General features: G+C 39.0%; 1 protein-coding gene across 4 annotated transcripts in view; it reads left to right on the forward strand.

Annotated features, from left to right (window-relative positions):
• The window catches only part of sgcd (sarcoglycan, delta (dystrophin-associated glycoprotein)), a 233,126-nt gene that overhangs the window by 206,330 nt on the left and 5,002 nt on the right, over nt 1-21,794 (forward strand). For all 4 annotated transcript variants that reach the window (XM_077505373.1, XM_077505372.1, XM_077505374.1 and 1 more), the window contains 2 exons: nt 10,422-10,494; nt 16,786-16,909. In XM_077505373.1, coding sequence (XP_077361499.1) covers nt 10,422-10,494; nt 16,786-16,909 — 197 coding nt within the window. The remainder of the gene's footprint in view (nt 1-10,421; nt 10,495-16,785; nt 16,910-21,794) is intronic.

Genomic DNA, 21,794 nt, shown 5'->3' on the forward strand with positions numbered 1-21,794 from the left:
TATCATACCGATACTTAAGGTTTTTGGTTTTTTTCTCAACATGAAAAAGCTGTCCTGCCATTGGTTCAGAGCATTCAAGGGCCAATAGGATATCTTAGTTCGGCATGCAGTGAACATGTCACATATCAGTGAAAGTTGTGCACGAGCAAGACACAAGATGCTGCATCCAAAATCCTATATTAGCGTTGTAATTAATGGTATCGGCATGTTACTTGTGAGTAGTCACCGATACCGATACCACTGTTTTTATGCAGTATCGGCACCTTTTTTTTGGTCTTCTGCCTGACACAGCGTATGAATAATCTTGGATGAACCCAATGCTGCTTCACCAAGTCTAAAGACATTATCTAATCCCATGTTTGCGCTTGCAAATTTCCATTAGCCAGAGATGTCAAGTCTTCTTGCAGCAGCTGCGCTTTGAACATAATTTCTTGCAGATCCAGACAGAAATAGCACATTGCTGGCTGACTTTCTTTTTTTGTCAGCATGTTTAGATATGGTTGATGCCAAGACTAGTTGAGTCGAGTTGCCCTGACAACTCTTAACTGTCGTAAGGATTTACGGGCTTAAAAAAAAAAAAAAAAAAAAAAAAGAAAAAAGGCGTGTTAGAAGGAAATCTTTTGACAGTCCAGGCGATGCAGCTTAGAGGTGGGTAGATGTGATCTTAATGGTCCGAGAAATGTCTTCCACAGGAACATTTTTGGAGGGAGCAGATGGTTGGTCAGGTTATCAATCTACGAGCAAAATACACGATCCACTTCCTGGATTCGGCCATCTGGACTTGAACCATCCAAGTGGTTCATTGACAATGTGTTTTTTTTGTTTTTTTTGTTCTTAAATACATTACTTTTTGATCTGCACTCTTGGATTTATACATATATATATATATATATATATATATATATATATATATATATATATATATATATATATATATATATATATATATCATTCAGTTGTTTGTAACAATTGAGTTTCCCCTTAATAGTGTAGCCTCAACTCTTCACCGCAAATGGGCCCGCCTTGGATCAACAAAACCACTTCAATTTCAGTATTAATGTTTATGAATCTTGGGGGATGTTTCTCATGTTGGCACCCACCCCCGTTTTTCCACCTTGCCCTCCAAAGCTTTATCCACATCCCTTTCTGCATGCTTCATGAGATTCTGATTTATCCTGATAGTGTGACTGAGTGAGAAGCAGCCGGAATGAAAAAGGATGCGTGACGGTGCAGGGAGAAAATAAAAGTTGGGGATAAAAATACATCAATAAAAAAAATAAAGACTGATGAAATTGAAGATCAACAAGGTGGTGTGTGATGAGTGATGGTGAGGATAAGAGGAAGATGAAAAGATAACACAAGCATCATCAGCGCGGTCACAATTTTGGAAAGCCTTTACGATGAAATCATCTGGCGGGAGAGCGGCCTCCCGTTTTGGCCGGCGGAAGCGGAAATTAGACGGCGAGATGGCTTTTATCGATTGTCGCGTGGGTTGGGGAAGGCTCGCGTTTACGAGAGGAAGACGAGGGAAGAGGAAGCCGACGCGTAAATGCGGCTCGTCTACATTGATCGCCGGCGGCTGAGGTGCAGATGACGACTGATTACACCTGAGGTTAAGGCTTGATGGCTCAAGTGACACCATTTACTTTTTTTTTTTTTTTTTTTTACTCAATGATTGGGATGTGTGTACTTTCCTTGAAATGAGTCTGTAGAAATGCTGTATCCGTTAGAAGGGCCGATTGAATCAGTGGAGGATGGCGTTTGTGGATCTCTGCTTCATCTATCCTTCCTTCCTTCCTTCCTTTAGTCTTTCCTCTGGTGTCTTGATGTCTCCCTAATCTTGCTGGAATACAAATGTATCTAGGGTGGGTGAAAGATTCTGGATTTGTAAGTCTGTGGGTGGAGGTTGGTGCCTGGTTGGTGTTGGATCTCACGTTGCTTCATCTTTCCTTCCTTTGATCCTTCCTCTGGTCTCCTGACAACTCCACGACACTGGCAGGATTCTGAAGCATCCGGTTAAAGTGACGGGTCTTGGATTTATAACAGGTTTTAAGTTAATTATTGAAGAGCACGAATGGCCGATTGAAACAAAAAAAACTACATGAATTTCCCTTGGTTCCCACTTGGACCTTTTTCCGTCTATATTGCCACATAACACTCACTAATCCTAGAGAGTGTGTGAGTGTGTGTTGCAAGACAGATGACAAAGATAATTTTAAACGCGCGTGGGTTCGTTATGGAGCAGACCTGACTAATAAGTTCCTTTCCCAAACTATTTCGTGAATGTTATTTTTGCACCAAGACAGACGGAATTGGAATGAGGTTAAACACACACACGCACACGCACACATTGCTAATCAATGTGCACCCGCCCCTTTCAAGTCGACGGCCCCGCCAGGCCCCATTTTTGCAGAGGGGCTCTCAAATGTCCCGTTCGCTATCATTCTTTCCAATTAGAGACTTAAAAGGAATGAGTTGAGCCTCTGTCGCTTTAAGGGTCGAGGCTTTTATATAGCAGAGCCGCCGATATGTATTTTATATACAATACAGAGCAGCAACATTTGGATGTGGTTGTGAAACGATCCTTGTATTGAGTGACTTTCTCAGGGAAGTATTTTCTGGGGGGGTTTTCTCATTGTCCTACACAGCAGTTAAGAATGAGCCCTGTAAATTCTGACCCCAAAAAAATAATCACATATTTAGTTGTGATTTGGCATTCAGTCACCTATTTGCTGTTTTTGTGCCCGCCTAATATATGATGAACTGAAGGGCCAAGCTTTATTTAGTTAGACCATAGCCTTGTCTAATATTGAAAAAGTGCTTGTCACCATCTTGCGGCATGTATAATGTCATTTCATTGCAGTGGCTGCTGCCTCAATCTGCTGGTTGTTTTGAATGAATTACTGTAGAGGGAGGGGGAGGAAAGCACAAAGAGGGAGGGAGAACTTGTCGACAAGAAACAAGAAAATGTTCATACAAGACGTTTTTTTCATTTGGCTTCGCAGTCGCTGTCAACGCACTGTTGTCGCAGAATGATACGAGTGAGGATAAAAGATTTGTATTCTGCTCCAGTGCGGGACGAACCGTCAGCGCTTCGCCACGTGACGGACGTTTTGCGGCTGAGGGTATTCTGCTCCGCTCTATTGTGTTTTTTTTTCAAACCACGTCTGTTATGTTCTGGGTTTGGATCCCAAAGCACAAATAAGATTTGAACTCTTTATTCGCATAACATCGAGATGCTTGGAACAAACTTGACTAGACGAGAAACAACGAGAGTTGCACAGAGGAACAGAGGTAATAATCCGACAAACACACACACACTTCTCAGACAGGCTTATATAGACAGCAAATCGAACTGATTGGTTGTGGCTAGACACGTGGGTAACAGGACTGACATGGAATTATCTGATTGGCTGTTGACCAGATAAGGAGATTAAAGATTCCTGACATCCCATAGCTTCTGACACCATGTAGCGTCTTATCAGTTGAAACTAGATGCTGGTTACATCAGTTCAAAACAGACACTTGACCTCAGTTCAAAACAGACACTTGACCACACAGTCATGACCCAAACATAACCCTTGGCCGACTCTAGTCATGACAGTAAACATTACCCTTGCATGACCCTAGTCATGACAGTAAGCATAACCCTTGCATGACCATAGTCATGACAGTAAACATAGCCCTTGCATGACCCTAGTCATGACAGTAAACATAACCCTTGCATGACCCTAGTCATGACAGTAAACATAACCCTTGCATGACCCTAGTCATGACAGTAAACATAACCCTTGCATGACCCTAGTCATGACAGTAAACATAACCCTTGCATGACCCTAGTCATGACAGCTAAACATAACCCTTGCATGTGAGGCCTCAAAATACTCAGCAAAATTGGATGCCCAGTTCCAAATTTGTTCCAAATGGCTGCTTCAAACCAAAATGGCTGACTTCTTGTTCAATTGCACACATGAGTCCTTGAGACTTTTCAAGCATCCTGCTAAGATGAACATGACCTTACATTTTCATGTTCATGGGTGAAACTAGTATCAGGGGCTGATTTTTGTTTGTTTGTTTTTTGTAACTTTCCAAAGGATGCCACGGAATGATTTTCCAAATACTAATATATGTATTTCCAGACATGTTAAGGCCCCCAAAAGGGCAAAGAGAAAAGTGGCAAAGCCCCTCAGCAGGGTGTGTTGAGTATTTATTAGCAAAGGTCTCGGGGCCTCACCTCCGGGGCTGACTGCAATACTAAAAAGGGAAGACTATTAAGAAGCGTGGCGCACAGAAAACAGAGTGAGCAAACTTGGGAATGAGATGAGAATAGTTGAGAACGCAACGACTGAATACAAAACTTCAGTCATCAAAGTCGAACTAGATTTAGCAGTTTAATAGGAAAAGGACTGAAAACATGACATTGTTTTCCCTCAAACTCCTGTTTCAGTGCCCGTGTTGCTAGCCTTGACATCCACTAGCCAAAGGCTGAGTAGCATTAGCCCTGCGCTAGTTTTTCTTTTCATGCTACACTGATTTTTACGCAAGCATTGAGTTTGACATGCTGCCAAAATCTTATCGCTTGTCGTGACAAATGCTAGTCAGAGGCCGAGCTGCTCTGTGATTGTTTACAGCGAGTACCAATGTGCTTATTGTTGCGTGTGTAACCGCCGCATCCACAATCGCTAGATTTATTCCTGTAGGGTTTTTTTTTTTTCTCTCCGTGCTGCGTTTCATCATTGCTGAGCTACTTCAGGCCAGAACTGATGATGTTTGGCTGCCCTATAAATATAAATATACACACACGCACACATATATGCATTCATTGCTAATAGCATCATTCATTCTCCTCACCTGACCCCCGAAATCGTGGTCACAACCATGTAATCAAGAAATCGCTTCACGGGCGGCAGAATTTTGTTGACGGGGAAAATGCGAGCGGCGCGGCAGGATAGAAATGAAAACCGGCGGCGGCCAAACATTTAGACGTCGTAAACGTGTCAATAATGCTTGACATTTAATGCGGGTAAACACCCTCCATCAACGTCCAAGCACAGTGCTAATGCTGACAAGATGATATTTTGGGGCAAGTCTTTTTTTCTTTTTCTTTTTTTTTTTCTTTTTTCAGCCAGGGCAAAATAAAGCTTCAGGAAAGCCAAGCGACTTTCAAGTTGTTCTACTTTCAAAACCATGTTTGACCTTAGGAAATAATGTAAATGTAATTATTTGTTCCAATGTTGCCATCGTTAGTCCTTCAATAGATGCACAGGCTATGTTTGAATTCTCATGATCTAACTTGATAACAAAAGTGAAAACAAGTAAAATTACTCCCCCTAGTTGACTTCAGAGTTCGCGAGCTAACGAACAAGCTAAATACTCACGTCATCTGTCAAGTAGTGAATTCACCAAACGCCCTCTTGCAACATAGCAGACAGGATATTCGGCAGTGACTGCTTGATGATGAAATGAGGACGTGTGCTGGTCGATCAACAACTTGTTTATTGGCTAAATAAATGTCGACTGTAACTATGCCCAATATAAAACATCCAGTGAGTTACAAGAATTGGAATTAAACTTAGAATTGAAAACACCTTGTGCAGTCTCTGATAGTCAGAGCACCACTGCCACCTACTGTAGTGGATGTGCAATTACAGTTTATTCTACTACAGTAAAAAATAAACAAATTAGTGGTGTTATTAATAAAAAAATAATAATAATAATCAGAAATAATAGGATCACTTTAATAGTTAATTTATCACAAATTACCTGTTCTAAAAGTACAATAAAATGTACAAAGTTTTCATACTCTAAACTTAATAGAAATATGGCTGCATCTTTTAGTTATCGAGACAGAAATTTCATAAATCATAAAGGTGAATTAAAATTAAAAAGATGTACTGTGGTGTAAAAGAATGAGTGTGATACTGATTTGTGTTGAGGTTGTTTTTCTGCCACTAGATGGCATAATTGCATTTGTAAGACCTTTTGTGACAGCTCACTGCGTTTTTCTTTTCAATATTAAGAGCTATCTAATCTTTAACATGAAGTAACTTGTGAAATTCTGCACATTTTTCAAATTGCAAAATACAACTTGACCCCAGTTTCCACAAATATATGCATTATTATTGTGGGAACGCTGAAAGCATCCCAAATATGTTATTTGGGTTTTTATTCTCCTCACTTTTTTGCCAAGAAACAACTCCCACATAATATTATTATTTATTCCGTTCAAATTTCAACTTGCTTTAAAGATTCTCACCTTCCGCGGTATATATTGGCTGATTCCGTATTACTCACAGTAATCACACAATTTAACGTTAAATATAAACTTTTCCCCATTCATTTTCAATGGGACTGACATTGGACTTTTTCTAAGTCCCACTTCCATACATACAACTGATCATCATGGTTAATTCAACAGGAGGTGAGGATTTGAATCCCACCTTCACCAGATTCCAGTTCAAGTTTTCTTTTTATTCATTTGTCATTCAACTCCAAGTTACTACTTAAAAATTGTTAGTAAGACTACTACTATTTCTACTCCTGCTACTACTACTTCTAGTTGTAGTAGTAGTAGTAGTAGTAGTAGTAGTAGTAATAAAGAGTTAATTACTTTGTAATTTTCACAGAATTTATCCTTCAATTTTCTTCATAAGCATTCAGCTTAACATTCAGCTTTCAGCATTCCCATACAATTTCTGCAGAAATTGCACTTTGCCTAGTTACATTTATTACTGCTAAATTTTGACGTGTGTGCTGCGTTACGACTGGAATTCCCCCAGTACAGACTTTCAAAGTAAGGGGCGCTCATTAATCGCATGTTTAAAAATAATAATAAAAAATAAATAAATAAATAAAAAAAATTAGTGGTGTTAAAGGAACTTTAAATGAACTCAAAATTAGTGCAACAAATTTTGACACCCCTAATATAAATAAGTAAATAAATAAGTAAATAAATAAATAAATAAATAAACTCAAAATTAACACACCAAATTTTGACACCTCTAAAATAATATTTATTTATTTATTTGTTTGTTTGTTTGTTTGTTTGTTTGTTTGTTTGTTTATTGAAAGTTACCTGGAGTCATAGAAGTACTGCCTGAGCATCAACTTCAAAACATGATATCATCAATTAGTTGACATCAATTTGGCTATCGTAACCTTCGCGTTGAGCCGTTGACTATAAGAAATGTTTTGAAATTGTTCAACCTCTTGTTGCCATCATGAAAGCTTTCTGAGTGTGAATTGAATGTTTGTCTATATGTGTGCTGTGATTGGCTGGGATCGGCTCTGGGTCACCCGTGACTTGAAAAAAAAATAAAAAAAAATCTTACATCATCCCGAACTCAAGTGTGAGCAAAATACAGCCGTACTGCATCAAGCTGTCATGTTCAGACATGCAGAATCAAAAGAGCACAATTTGTTATTTTTACTTGTTGGAAAACAACAACAGCACTTAAAATGTGAGTGCAGCTTTTACAAGCCCCTCTTTCTTTTTCGCCAGCCGCCACCGTCTGTTTCTTCACGCTCGCCTGCGCGCTTAATGTCCGCATTACGAAAAGTACAACACTTGTTGCCTTTTTACGTGAATTGCGGCGCTGATGAAAGTCCTTCGTAAGTGACAGAAATGATCGTTAGCAAGTATGTGTGTGTTTGTGTGTGTTCTGATAACGTTTCATCAGCTCGGAAACCATCTGTTGGAATGAAAAGCAGAGGGATGCTTTTATTGTGTCTCTAAAAAGCAGCACTTTGAATACAAAGCGCTACTTTTGGTTGACAGGCTGCGCGGGATGGGATAAAAGCGGTTACGCGGATCTTTGATTTTTTATTTTTTTCTATTTTCAACGCAGCTTAAGCGACCTGAAAGACTTGAATGGGTTTCTTTCATGCAGCTGCACTATGGTTAAATGTTCAACTTTGTTTTATTAATATAAAGCCATACACCTGAGTATATATGTGAATTATTTCTACGTAAAACAAAACAATCGGTGAGGCAGAAAGCTGAAAACTGAGATTCGACCATTGAGTCAGTACAGCTACTTTCGATAGTTTGTATAAGATTATTTTTTTTTTTTTTTCATTTTTGCAACTTTGCGAGTAGTGAGAGTGGGTTTGTGCAATGTCAGGAAAACCTGTAAAACTGATAATTCAAAAAAATTGACAGTTCCATCTGTTGAATAATTTTTTCATTTGATCGACTTTAAAAGCAGGTCTACGTGCAAGGCAGGCAAACAATGAAAAACTAAGTTGAGTACAAACCAATCATAGTTTTTTAACTCATTCACTGCCAATGACGACTATAGACGTCAAAAATCCAAGTAAACAGCCAGTGCAAATTTTGACAAGAAATTTGAATTTAGTTTTTCATTGTTTTCATTCATAGTTATTAATCATTGTTGTTATGAATAACAACGATGACAACAATTTCATTGCTAAGTGCTACCATCGTGCGTAGAACGGATTCCTGTTACCCTACAAGACTGGCGTTGACGTTCTTGTGATCGGTCTTGGTCTTACTGAGACCACATACTGGGTCTCGGCCTCCAAAAGCCAATTTTAGTCGACTAAAATTGCTCTTTATTTTTGTTGACTAAAATTGGATTAAAACTAAAATACAATTAGGTGACTGAGTTATGACTAAGGCTTTAATTAAATTTAGTCAGAAGACTATAACTAAAATTAAATTATTATTAGTTTTAATTAAAATTTTAATTTTAAATTATCTTTTTTTTTTTTTTTTTTTTCAAAATTAACACTGGCTGTTTGCTTGGATTTTGACGTCTATAGTTGACATTGGCAGTGAATGAGTTAAAATATTTTGGCATTTTTATCAACTTTGCTAGCATAGCCGTTTTTGGCTATAGGCGAAGTAGGTGGCTGCCTAGGGCCTCCAAGCCACCAGGGGGCCCCCAAGCTCTATGTGTAGTCTTACCTGAGGATGATTAAAATGTCCTCTCTCTATTCTGTCTCTAATATTTATTACATCACATTTTTGATTAAAAAACAAACATAGGACATAAATAAAATGAACTGTGATGTTAAGCAGTGGCTATTTTTTTTTTCAGTTTGCGACGCAATGTCAGTAATGTCACTGTGTGAGAATGATTGGCAGCTACCCTTCCATTAGCGAGAGTACTACTAAATTAAACAGACACCGATGTCATAAAAAAATAAAAATAAAAAAAAGCTATTTCAGCAGCGCGGAAAAATGGAAGAAAAAGAAAACTGGAGATGAAAACGGTCAAAGGAGAAAGGTAAGTCAGTTGTTGGTGATAGTTGGAGGTGAAACTCCATTTTATTTTATTTTTTTAGCAAGATTGTTTGTTTTTGCTAGCCAACTAGCTAGCCTCTGGCATTTATTTATAGATGTTAACTTTCTCTTGGCCAGCCCCTAGTTCAACTAGTATAATGTGTAAATTATTGTTGAAACTGCTTAAAAGTGACAAATTGGTAATTGGGTACAAGCACTGTACATCACAATTTTTTATATAAAAACACCTTAATTTTTAATTAATATTCTGTATTACTGCAATATTACTGTAATAAAAAAACAATTATTTAAAAAAAAAAAAAAAAAGGAATATTCACTCATGGTGTATTTACTTGATAAGCTAAAGAGGTTTGTCTTTCTAGGAGCACTTGCAAAATATTTTGGAGCTCCAGATAATGAGCCAGGGGAATCTTCTGAACTTCCGCCGTCTGACCAGGAAGCCCCAGGATCACCACTTTCCTCTGCAGGATCTCCTGACCAGTATATAGTATTAGATGTTATGCTGATAGTGTAGGACTGATGTTAAATAAGCATTATCTTTAGTTAGTTCTTTTTTTGTTGCACTTTAAAATAAAGTTTGTTTTGTTGCGTTTTATTTAAATTAAACACTTTTCCAAAGACTCAAAAGCTGTTTTATTTATTGACGTAAAGAGCACTGTTTAATTGTAACTGTTTTGCTTATAAAGTGTAATAGATTGTGGTATCTTAGGAGACCATAAACGGTTAGGAATCTCTTCATTGTAGTTTGGCAAACTAGGGGCCCCCCAAACAGAATCTTGCCTAGGGCCCCCATGAAGCTAGAAACGGCCCTGTTTGCGAGTAGAGCAAGTCGACATATGTGCAGGTCATGCAAGCAGTGATGAAGAAAATTGATGACAAACCGATATGGATCAATAAGATGAGGAAGAAAAAATATTTTGTGAACCTGAAGAGTACTTGAAGCTAAAATGCTAATGCTAACACCATGTGACATCTGATGGGACGGTGTTTTTTAACCCCTGGGCATTATCTTATTTTGAAATGACTTGGTCAGAACCATCAAAAGCGCAAAACGGGTCACAATAACGCCTACTGGTTAATCTGAATTATTTTGGGCCAGATTTTTTGTTCCCCCTAATTTTTACATGATAGCATTTTGTTTGTTTTCTTCCAGGCGCCCAGGGAGCCGTGTTCAGCAAGTCGGTGGAGACGCCGCACGTCCGGGCCGAGCCCTTCAAGGAGCTGCGGTAAGTTACTGTGCAAACAATAACACACACGTCACTTAAGGATGTGGCGACATGACGCCCGTGTTTGAGATATGGAGTGCGTCAGCATTAATGAGCGTAGGCGGGCGCGTCTGATGTTTGTGAATGGACTGGTAGTCGTTGCGTAGGCCGCCGTCACACATCTGATGACAGTCGCTCGCGGTCCTAAAGAAAGTTCGCATAAGGATAGAGAAGTGCCCGGCTTCGACTCAGCTCCACACCTGCTATTATTAAAGATGGTATGATAACCGTGAGCAAATATATCATCCAAAGAATTATAATTACAACTCTCAAAGGTAGGGTTGGATTTAAAAAAAAAAATAAAAAAAAATAAAAATTAAATAATCAATATCAAATCGATTTTTCCTTTTCGGGCCTGATATAAAAACATGAATTGATTATTTTAATATCTTTTTTTTCCCATAAAGTCATAAGAAAATATCATTTTAAAGTCATTTTTTTTAGCATCTTACTGTTTCTTGACATTTACTGCTCACATGAACTTAAAAGTATTTTCTTACATTTATGAAAGACCTGACTTATTGCACCTTAAAACAATTCAGAATCTTTTTCATTTATATTTACAATCCTTGCTAGTGTCAATGTTTGTGTAACACTTAAGTGATTATAACGCGTTAGTTTAATTAATAATCTAAATCATTTAACCAGTTGTTGCCTTTGCAAAAATTAATTTAACAAACTGAACGCTTGTGAATCGAAATGAAATCGATTGAGGAAATTAGAATCAATACCCAGGAAATTAGAATGACCTTGCAGAAACAACATGCAGAAGATTTGGTACAGAAGAAACGTGTACCATGTTAATTTTAAACATAAATAAATGTTAACATTCTTATTCTGTTTTAATTCTTCTTAGTAAATGACAGTGTCCCACACTGGTGAGCTATTTTTAGAGCAGACCCATTAGCTACTCATGTTATCCTTGGAGCTAACTAGTACCTGCTGGTATTTTTTATTTTTTTATTTTATTTTATTTTATTTTTTTTTAAGGACAATGCACAATCATAGCAAAAAATGAATCTGTGTCTTTTTCATCTTGCTCGTAACCCCTCCCCCCTCTGCTCACCAAAGGGGGTGGTCACTCTGTAAGCAGCCAATTAGATTCTGCACTGTTTAGACGTCCCCTCAAAAAAAGAAGTTCATTATCAGTGAGAGGAAACCGTCAAAGCTGTGATTGGTCTACTCTAAATCGTCTATCGGTATGAAAATTCCGCTGCACCCTGCTATTGACTGGCAACCAGTCCAGGGTGTCGCCCGCTCGCTTCTCTCGCCCGAAGTCAACTGTGCCCCTGTCAGAACGCCGTGATCAAAGCCCTTGGGAGCATTTCCTGTGTGTCCTCAAGACAAGTTGTGTGCGACGGGCTCCGCTTGTTTGGGTGTCTTCGTACTTTTGTATAACAAAAGGTGCGCTTCAATCCGTGTCAGGCCTTTGATGCCAATTTGAAAAGTAGGCGAGCGGGAAAGGAGCCGGAACATGAAGAGCAACGTGCGGCGGGGGGAAGGATGGCGGCACAGCGACGAGCTCGCGAGTGTAGGAGGCACAAGACGCAGATGAGACGAAAGATGAAAGTCGGGAAAAGAGTGGCGAGGATTTTTGCTTTTCTTGCTTTTTTTTGCCATCCAGGAAACGCCAGCGTGAGGAGAATAACAACTTTTTGATGACGAAGATCTTATTAATAATATTTCACCGTGTCAGAGAACTTTGCAGCGCCGCCTCATTAGGTCCGAGGGGGTGCTTGATTAGGTTAAGTCAATACTGAACCATTTGTGGATATTAGGAATGTAACGATACCGGCAATATCGTGATAACACGATATTAAAACTGCCACAATATATCATTGTCGTCATGTCAAGATATAAAAAGCAGCACATCTGTTAAAAAAAAAAAAAAAAAGTCAGGTTGATTTCCATTTGTGCAGTTCTAGCACCCTCTAGTGGCTAGTTTTTCAGTGCAGTTTAATTTTCACAAGACATGTTTTGGCCCTTCGATGTTTAAAATCCACGCTAATCGTCAGATGAAGAGGAACGTAATGTGCTTGTGAAGCGAGTTAATATGAGGAGGAACTCAATGTATGCTTGCATTAGAGAATAAGTGCCTCAATATTAAGTGTTAATAGAGATTGTAGGTTGTTTATATGCATTGCTGTTATGTACAAAAGCACAATATTGTGCTTTTTTTTGTACAATATTGTAACCTTTTTTTTTTTATATCGCCAACCTCCCCAAAATATTGTGATAATTGATATAATACCATATCGTGATATCGTTTCATCCCTAATGGATATAGAGTCCCTCTTCTCTCACCAAATGGCTGAACGGTTGGAAACTGTGCAGGAAAGATATGAGACATTTTGAACAATTGCCGGTCCACATTCAGTCATGTAAATGCAAATGTTTATGCGAGGCGTGTCATTGTCATCATCGTCATATCGGTCTTGACGGCACGTTACGAGATCCCGTTCAGGAGGCTCTCGTATGAAACGTACGCGGATATATCTCTCGGCGCTGTCACTTTTCTAAAGCGGCGCATCCGTCTGCGCGTGTCCTTGCGTCACGCCGACGACGACTTTGTGCCAAAGTAAAACGGCAGCGTGGGCGCGCTCTGATGGATGCCAATCCCGAGCTCGAGATAAAAAGCAATATTTATGAGGCAATAAGGCGCAAAGTGACGAGTGGCGTGGCGGGCGAGAGGCAATAAAAGAAAGTAGGGAGTTTTTTTTTGTGTTGTCTTTTGTTTGCCGTCTCACGGACTTTGATGGACTTACTCCAAGCTGTGATGATGGTCGTCCCTGGAGTGTCCGGCCTTATGGACGGGGCGATTTATCGTCCAACAGCCTTCAACCAAACTTAAGGACGCTCAAAGTGAAACTCCGACGGGGCTTCAAAGTCGTCAAGTGCACTTTTGCAGAACAATGACAACACGGTGCAGCGCAATCTGTTCTCAACGTATCCTGCATGGATTTACGACACCTTGTGCCGGGATTAGCAAAGCAGCCCCAAACAATAACTCAATTTCCTTTTTGGTGGAGCGATGGACTACATCTGAGTTTTCTGACACTTGGCGGCACATTTAGCTCCCAAATTCGCTGACAGTCTTGAGATGTTTTCAGATGTGATCGGGCTGCCAGATTAAATCGGTGGCCTTCGCGCCCGCCGATGACATCCGTACAGCAGCGCTACTTGAACCAAATGCGTGAGTTCGTTTTATTTTATTTATTTATTTAATTTTATATGCAAGTCAGATGTGCACATCACTTTGTTTTGGTTGTAAATTAAAGGGATACTTGACTCATTGAGCTATTTTCAGCAGTAAAAAGTTAACTCATTTGCTCCCAATAACGTGTAAATACATTTTTTTTTTTATGTTTTAAGTGTCTCAAAGACGTATTTATACGTTTTTTTGTTTGTTTGTTTTTTTAATGCTAGAGCATACAGAAGGCTTTGATGCAGCCTCTCAACTGCAAAGAACGGTTGCAGAAATGGTAGTTATTACACAAACGGCCAGCAGGTGGTAGCAGAGCAAAGGAGATGAACCAGGGCCATGTAGAAAAAAAAGCTCAATTACAATTTTAAATATATTTGTGAAAACTGATGAAACTTATCTCTCTTCTAATAGTAATTTCTGCAAAACTGAAACAGATAGAAACATACTTTTTTTTTTCCTGATGAAAGAAGAGGCTTTAATCTTTCTTTTGATAGATTCCATGCTTTTATAGCAAAAGAACACAATATTCTTTATCCTTGCAAAATCAGTCAAAATCCAGTAAAACAGCCGGGAGCGAATGGGATTGTTTATGTGAAAATGGCTGGGAGTGAATGAGTTTATTTTGTCTTTTCTTAACGTGGTAACTTCACTATTTTTCACTTATTTACAATTAATCCCTGTAAAAAGTATGATGACGTCACCTGTGCTGAGGAAGTAGGTAACGACCAATCATGGCTCACCTGTTTTCTGGGGTTGGACAGCAAACTGAGCCATGATTGGTCGTTACCTACTTCCTCAGCACAGGTGATGTCATCATCAGTCAACAGAGAGTCGAAAAATGACCTATTAAAGGTATTAATAGTACATGAAAAATAGTGAAGTTACCACATTAATTGTAGACAAAATATTAACTTTTTACTGCTGAAAATGGCTTAATGAGTCAAGTATCCCTTTAATTTGAGTGTAATAGCTTTTAAATAACTAATACAGTATTTGTTTTACTTTTTGTATTAATGTGCTATTTTTATCTCCATTCTTTTATATTAATTTATTTTTACTTACCTCATTTATTATTTATACAATCTATTTTACTATTTATTCAATCTTAAAGTATCCTGCTTTTATATTCTTAGATTTCTATACATTTTTACAATTTCAATCCAAACATTTTATTTAAATTGCATCTTTAATATTTTCTTTCCGATCTTTAGACGTCAATAATTTCCAGCCAATCCTGTAGCATGACGTCATTGGTAGGTTACTCGATACGATCTGGCAACCTGATCACATCTGGTACCAACACCGGGGGTAGCAAAACAGCCCCAGATCATAACTCGATACCACACCGCCGCATTTTTTCCATAATACTCAATTTTATTTTTAAACACTTTTTTTATTTTTTTATTTTTATTTTTTTTAAATGGACCAAATCTGCCAAAATGAAATCTAAATAAATAAATAAATAAAAGTGAAAATTAAAAACGGACATTATAAATATAATAAATATAATAAATATATATAAAGTAAAAATAAATTAAAAAATGACATTCAGAAAATAAAAATAAATATAAAAATAAATGTGGAAATCCATTTATATTAATATAGGCTAACATTGTTGATTCCAAATAAAGGCCTCTCCCCAATAGATGTTTTGCTCATGGATCTTAATAAAACACGCCTGCCAATTAGCATTCCGCACAGCTTTTCCAAATTGAAATCTAATCGCATAACCTCTGCCCTCATCTAGGTCACATTAATTACAATGATTAATTAAAAAGCACACACAACGCACACGGGTTTGATTTTCAGTTCAATTCCTTTTCCAAGGATGTCTCTCTCGCTCGCTCGCTCGCTCTCACCGCGTGATGCAAGCGCGTCCTTCCCGTCACCCCCGCACTCGCGTCAACATCATCTATTAGCATTCACGCTCGCCCACGCCAAAGAAAACAAAAGCAAAAACGATTAGCAGAGTTCACAAATGTTGCAAACGCGGACGACACTTTAATCTCACACTTTGCAAAACAAGAGAGGAAATTGATCGCCTTGTAAGTAAGTTGCTGCCGTGAATAGCGACGAGTTTCAAAGCAAAGGGTCAGAAATGTGCTACTCGCTAAAAGTCAATGTTACTGAGTATTAAATTCCAGAAATCTTTCAAAATGTATCGCTTGAGTCATGGCTCAAACACCTGTTGTGAACTTTGCCATTCAGCCTCTCGTTAAAGAAGAAGTTGTCAAAAATGTTTAGAAACATTGACCAGCAGTTCAATGTTGAGTTTTCCTTTCAAGGTTTACTAATTCACTGTATTATCAATGTAGACTTGTTCTGAGTAATGCATGTCCGAACTCGCTCCTTTTGCACATGAAAACGTCCGCTTTGTTTTCTCGCTCTTCCAATCTCATTTCCCCTCAGCGATCGATAAGCTTTCTTCATCCTTTCAACACTTCATATCAGCAACTTGAATCAAAGGTTAATAACTTTGGATGCAGCGCGCTCGCGCGGGACCCTACAGGGACGCGGGCGGCGCAAAAGAAAAAAAAGCGGAAATGATTGGACGTCTTTGACTTGATAAGAATTTGCCGCCTCCTTGCATCCTTTCCCCTCTCGTCTCTGTTTTGCATCCTGCGTCCTTGGCCGCGTCCTCCTCCGAGGCCGACGCCAGCGCGGGGAACACTTTGGGCTTTATAAATATATAAGCGCGGGAGCAAATCACAGGTTAAATGGCAATCTGGGCCGCTCTGTCGCCCGGCTGATTGCTTTCGTTGGGCTTTTGTGGAACGCGGCCGAGCGGACAAAGAATCGCGGCGAAGAACTGAGCACCCTCATTTAACCAAGCTCTGCGCACAAGCCGAAAGGTGAACAAAGATGAGGTAGGAGTCCAAGAAGAAATAGTATGGAACTCCTCTAAAACAGCCATAAAATCTACTGATGTCTGTTTGTCCACGATTTGCCAAAAGTCTACGTACAGAAGTCTGTTGATTGCAGTCTTTTCGAACCGCTTCCCGTCCGAACGAGACAAAATTGACTTCCGATTGCGTTTTGTTCTCCAGGCTGGAGTCGCCCACCCGCTCCCTGCTCATGGAGGCCCCCAAAGGCATCCAGATCCTGGCCGAGGCCGGGGACATCCAAGCCATCTGCAGGAACGAGCTACGACTGGAGTCCAAAGATGGAGAGGTACCCGAAAGTATATTAGCACAACCCATAGGGAGCCAGAACACTCGTGTCAGAATCTCAACCAGGTTTATTGGCCAAGTATGTAAAAACATACAAGAAAATAATCTCATCTTTCCCCATTGAAATGGATGGCAATGCTGTCAAACGTCAATAAGAACGTTGTAATAACAGTTAAATGGAGAATTAAAGTGGAAGTCAACCTTCAACATTTCTTGACAATATGTGACCTCGCTAGTCTAAACATGACATTCTGATTCATTCGTTTGCTCCCAAAAAACGTATAAAAACGTTCTATTTCAAATATCGCCATGGTCCCAAAAACGTATTTGTACATTTTTTAGTTTTTTTTTGTTTGTTTTTTTAATACTAGAGCATACATAAGGCTTTGATGCAGCCTTTGACTGGAAGAAGATGCTAAAGCAATGGTAGTTGTTACAAAAACGGCAAGCAGGTGGCAGTAGAGTATAAGAGATTAACCAGGGCCATGATAAAAACAAGCTGTTTCCCCACAATTCTAAGCAGATTTGTGAATAATGATGAAATTTAGCTATAGTCTCATGTTAATTGCTGCAAACGGAAATGGATAGAAATATACTTCTTTCCTTATTGAAAGAAGAGACTCTAATATTTATTTTGGCATAGTTCCATGTTTTTATAGCAATAGGACACAATATTCTGTGGGCCTTTCAAATATCAGTCAAAATCCAGTAAATCAGCAGGGAGTGAAGGGGGTTGCTTCAGTGAAGTGAAAATGCCTGCGAATGAATGAGTTAATATTATATTTGTGGAATATGAGTTACGCAGCAAAATCCAGCCGTTTTTATTCATCTCAGGGGGTGGCCATTTTGCCACTTGCTGTCGCCTGAAGATGACATCACAGTTGCTCAGGGCTCAGGCAACTCCCAATCACAGCAACTGTGATGTCATATTCAGTCGACAGCAAGTGGCAAAATGGCCGCCCCCTGAGATGAATAAAAACGGCTGGATTTTGCTACGTAACTCGTATTTCACTTACGCAATATTAACCAGAATACCATATTTAGACTACCATAGAACATATTATTGTAAAAAAAAAAAAAAAAAAAAAAAAAAGTGTTTACTTCCCCTTTTAAACATTTTACGCATCATATTTCATTCAGTGCAACGCCTTCAGGTGTCCTTCCTTCCTGGCTTCACCAGAGGGCAGTATAACGCAGTCATAAAGACAAACGAAGAAGAGTTTCACAACTACTGTGAGCAGTATTTTGTATATGAGCAGGTTTTTGCCAGTTCCGTAGTATAGTAAATGTACACAAACATATTTAGTATTTAGTCTGATTTCTAATTGGAACAAATTGAGCGTCAAGGTCACCTTCCTCCTCCTCCTCCTCTTCGTTCATGTCAGCAGCAGCGGGTCTTAATGTATACAACTAACTTTTAAAAAGACTTTTTTTTGGTGCCCCCCTCCCGTCCCCCCCATTAATCCTCCTCGGCTGATGTGAAACAGATCTGACACCACGCCACTGCCGCAGAGCCAGGGAGGGAAATCCTTTTATCAGCGTCGGCTGATGTGCGGAACGGATCGGCATGGAAGATGAGTGAGCGGGAAAAATGTACACGGAGCACAGAGTTAGAGACAGAAAGAGGACAGAGGGAGGACGTCAGGCAAAAAAAAAGAAGGAAGATTGGGACTCGTGATTAATCACTTAAAAAAAAAATGATGATTGCGTAACACGCCGTATTTCATAAGCACATTTTTCAACATCAAGCCATTAGGGACAAAAGGAAATTAAGAAATGGGATCATTTGTCATTTTTTTGGGGCCGTGCAGACAAAAGTATTGGGACAGAGAGGCAAGGTTCTACGCTGGACTGGTCGCCCGTCAGTCGCAGGGCACCAAGCCATGAGACGATGCTCTGCTGTTGTTAGCGCATTCGTAAAAACTAGGGGTGTCAAAATTAGTGCATTCATTATGAGTTCATTTAAAGTTCCTTTAACACCACAAATGTTTTTGACGCGCAATTAATGATCACCCCAAACTTGGAACTCCTGTACTGGGGGAATTCCAGTCGCAACGCAGCAGACACATTCACGTCAAAATTTAGCAATAATAAATGGAATAATAATGCATATATTTGTGGAGACTGGGGTCAAGTTATAGTTTATTATTTAAAAAATGTGCAGAATTTTACAAGTGACTTCATATTAAAGATTAATTAGCTCAATATTTTTTTTTTAAAAATGCAGTGAACTGTCACCGTCTTACAAATGCAATTATGCCATCGAGTGGCAGAAAAATGACCTCAACACAAATCAATATCACACTCATTTTTTTACAGTACAATAGCCTATATCGTTTTAATTTTAGTATTTATTTTGAAATTACTGTATCAATAACTAAAAGATGCAGCCAAATATCTATTAGTTTAACATTGTTTTCCCTACTTTTATATTAAGAGTATGAAACTTATAAAAAAATATATATTTTATTGTACATTTTATTGCACATTAAAACTCATATACTGCCAATCCAATAAAAAAAAAAAAAAATGGAACTTTGACGTCTTTAGCCGCCAATGGCAGTGAATGAGTTAAGAAAAGATATAAAATTTATAATTAATCATGAGTTAACTATTGAAGTCATGCGATTAATTACGATTAAAAACTGTAATCACCCCTAGTAAAAACACTACCAGCTTTGAGTACTAATGATGCCTGCTTTTGAGTGATTTTGAGTGCAAATCGAGGCAGCGTTTGAGCAACGGTGTTGTTGTTCGCCGCCTCGCTCGATGATTTGTATGCATTCGCTTCCATGTTACTTAAAAACACCTTCCACCTCCAGCACCTTGCACAAAATTGCATTGCTTCACCAGGGAGTGCATCCACGCCGAAAGCTTGCATCCGCGCACCGTATGACTCCCTTTTAGCGGCGCTTGCGCGGGAAGCATTTTGTCAGAATTACGACCTTCCGCCATTCGCTGATTGGCTCGCGGCTCGGCGCGGCGACCTCAGCCTCGCTCCGTCTCTCGCGGCCGACCGTTTGTCAGGAGGAGGAGGAGGTCGCGCGACATTTCCGAGGCGTCGCAGGTCACCCGGCGCCGCTCCAAGGCGGCATTTTACCTTTTTAATGGGCGGCAGGAGCGGGCCCTTAGTCGTCTTTTTTCTTGTCCCGAACGAGGTGTGAGTCCCACAGGAGGCCGCAATCGATGTTGGCTCGGAGCGAGTGGAAATGGGAAGAATTGGATTTGATGCAAACGCCGGCATGTTGCTTGACTCAACTATTTCTCTTGGGACAATTTATTTATTTATTTTTTTAAATTATGGGTGTCAAATTTAGTGCGTTAATTTTGAATTAATTCAAAGTTCCTTTAACGGCACAAATTTTTTCAACGCACGATTAATGACCATCCCCTACTTGGAAGCCTGTACTGAGGGAATTAGTCACAACGCAGCAGACACGTCCACATCCAAATTGAGCAGTAACAATTATATAATAATGCATATATTTGTGGATCAAGTTGCATTGTACAATTTTAAAAAATGCGCAGAATTTGACAAGTCATGTTAAAGATTACATAGCTCTTAATATGAAAAGAAAAATGCACTGAGCTGTCACCAGTGTCTAATAAATGCAATTATGCCATCTAGTGGCAGAAAAAAAATGACCTCAACACAAATCAATATCACACTCATTTTTTACAGCACAATGTTCCCTCGTTTTCCGGCGGGCTTAGGTTCCAAAAAATACCCGCAATAAATGAAATCTGCAAAGTAATTAGCTTTATGTTTTACATTTATTATAAACGTTTTAAGGCTCTAAAACACCACACCACACCACACCACACAGTTTATACGCTTTTCTCATATAGGCATTTACATTTTCTCACATTTCTCTCGTTTAAACATTCCCAATGTTCAAACATTCATAAATTTGATAAAATAGGTACATTACTGTAAAAAAAAAACATAAAATTGGTAAAATTGCACTAAAAAAATCCGTGAAACAGCGAGACCGCGAAAAGTGAACCGCGTTATATAGCAAGGGAACACTGTACAGTACAGCTTTTTAATTTTAACTCAGTTTTATGAATTATTATGAAATTACTGTCAATGACTAAAAGATGCAGTTTACATTTTTTCCACTTTTATGTTAACAGTATGAAAACTTTAATTGAAAAATGTTTAGAACAGATATAAAAATTGGTATTAATCGTGAGTTAACTATTGAAGTAATTAATTATGATTAAAATTTTGAACTGCCTGACACGCCTACTTTAAATGTATTATTGTTCAAAATGTTTTGAAAATGTCAAACACGATATGCTACATTGATTGTTTCATGGGGGAATTTTTTTTTTTCTTTTATGTAGAAATTCCATCTCGTTTGATACAAAAAATGAAAAATCCATTTGCGTAACAGCTTCTTTAGCCAGCAAGCTGGCCGAGAGATTCAGCCAGCCTCGTCTTTGCGGGGGCCAACAAAAAAAAGCAAGTGAGCAGCGGGGGCGGCCGGAAGCAGACTTTGCTTGGAGAGCAATTACAGTCGACCGAGGAGACGTTGGCCAAGGTAACAATCAAGAAGAAAACCAGCTTAACAGAAAGAATGTGAGGAACAGGCCAGGTGAAATTTGAACTAAAGTTCAAAGGAGGCAGAGTTTTTTTATTTTCTATTATAAAAAAAAAAAAAAATCATTCCTTTAAATGTCTTACTGCTCCGTGTACATCCAATCTGCAGTTTTCTAAGACCAGCACAAAGTCCCGATGCTTTGCGAATATTTGGACTTCGCAAACTGTACACAGTGGCTAACGAGGCCAGAGGTCACTTAAATCGAAAGAGTCCGCGTTAAAGCACAATAGGATGATGGATGATCTCTGACACAAGTGGGCAGCTGGCTCACATTCAGGT

The sequence above is a fragment of the Festucalex cinctus genome, chromosome 18, assembly GCF_051991245.1.
Source record: "Festucalex cinctus isolate MCC-2025b chromosome 18, RoL_Fcin_1.0, whole genome shotgun sequence".
Lineage (NCBI taxonomy): Eukaryota > Metazoa > Chordata > Actinopteri > Syngnathiformes > Syngnathidae > Festucalex > Festucalex cinctus.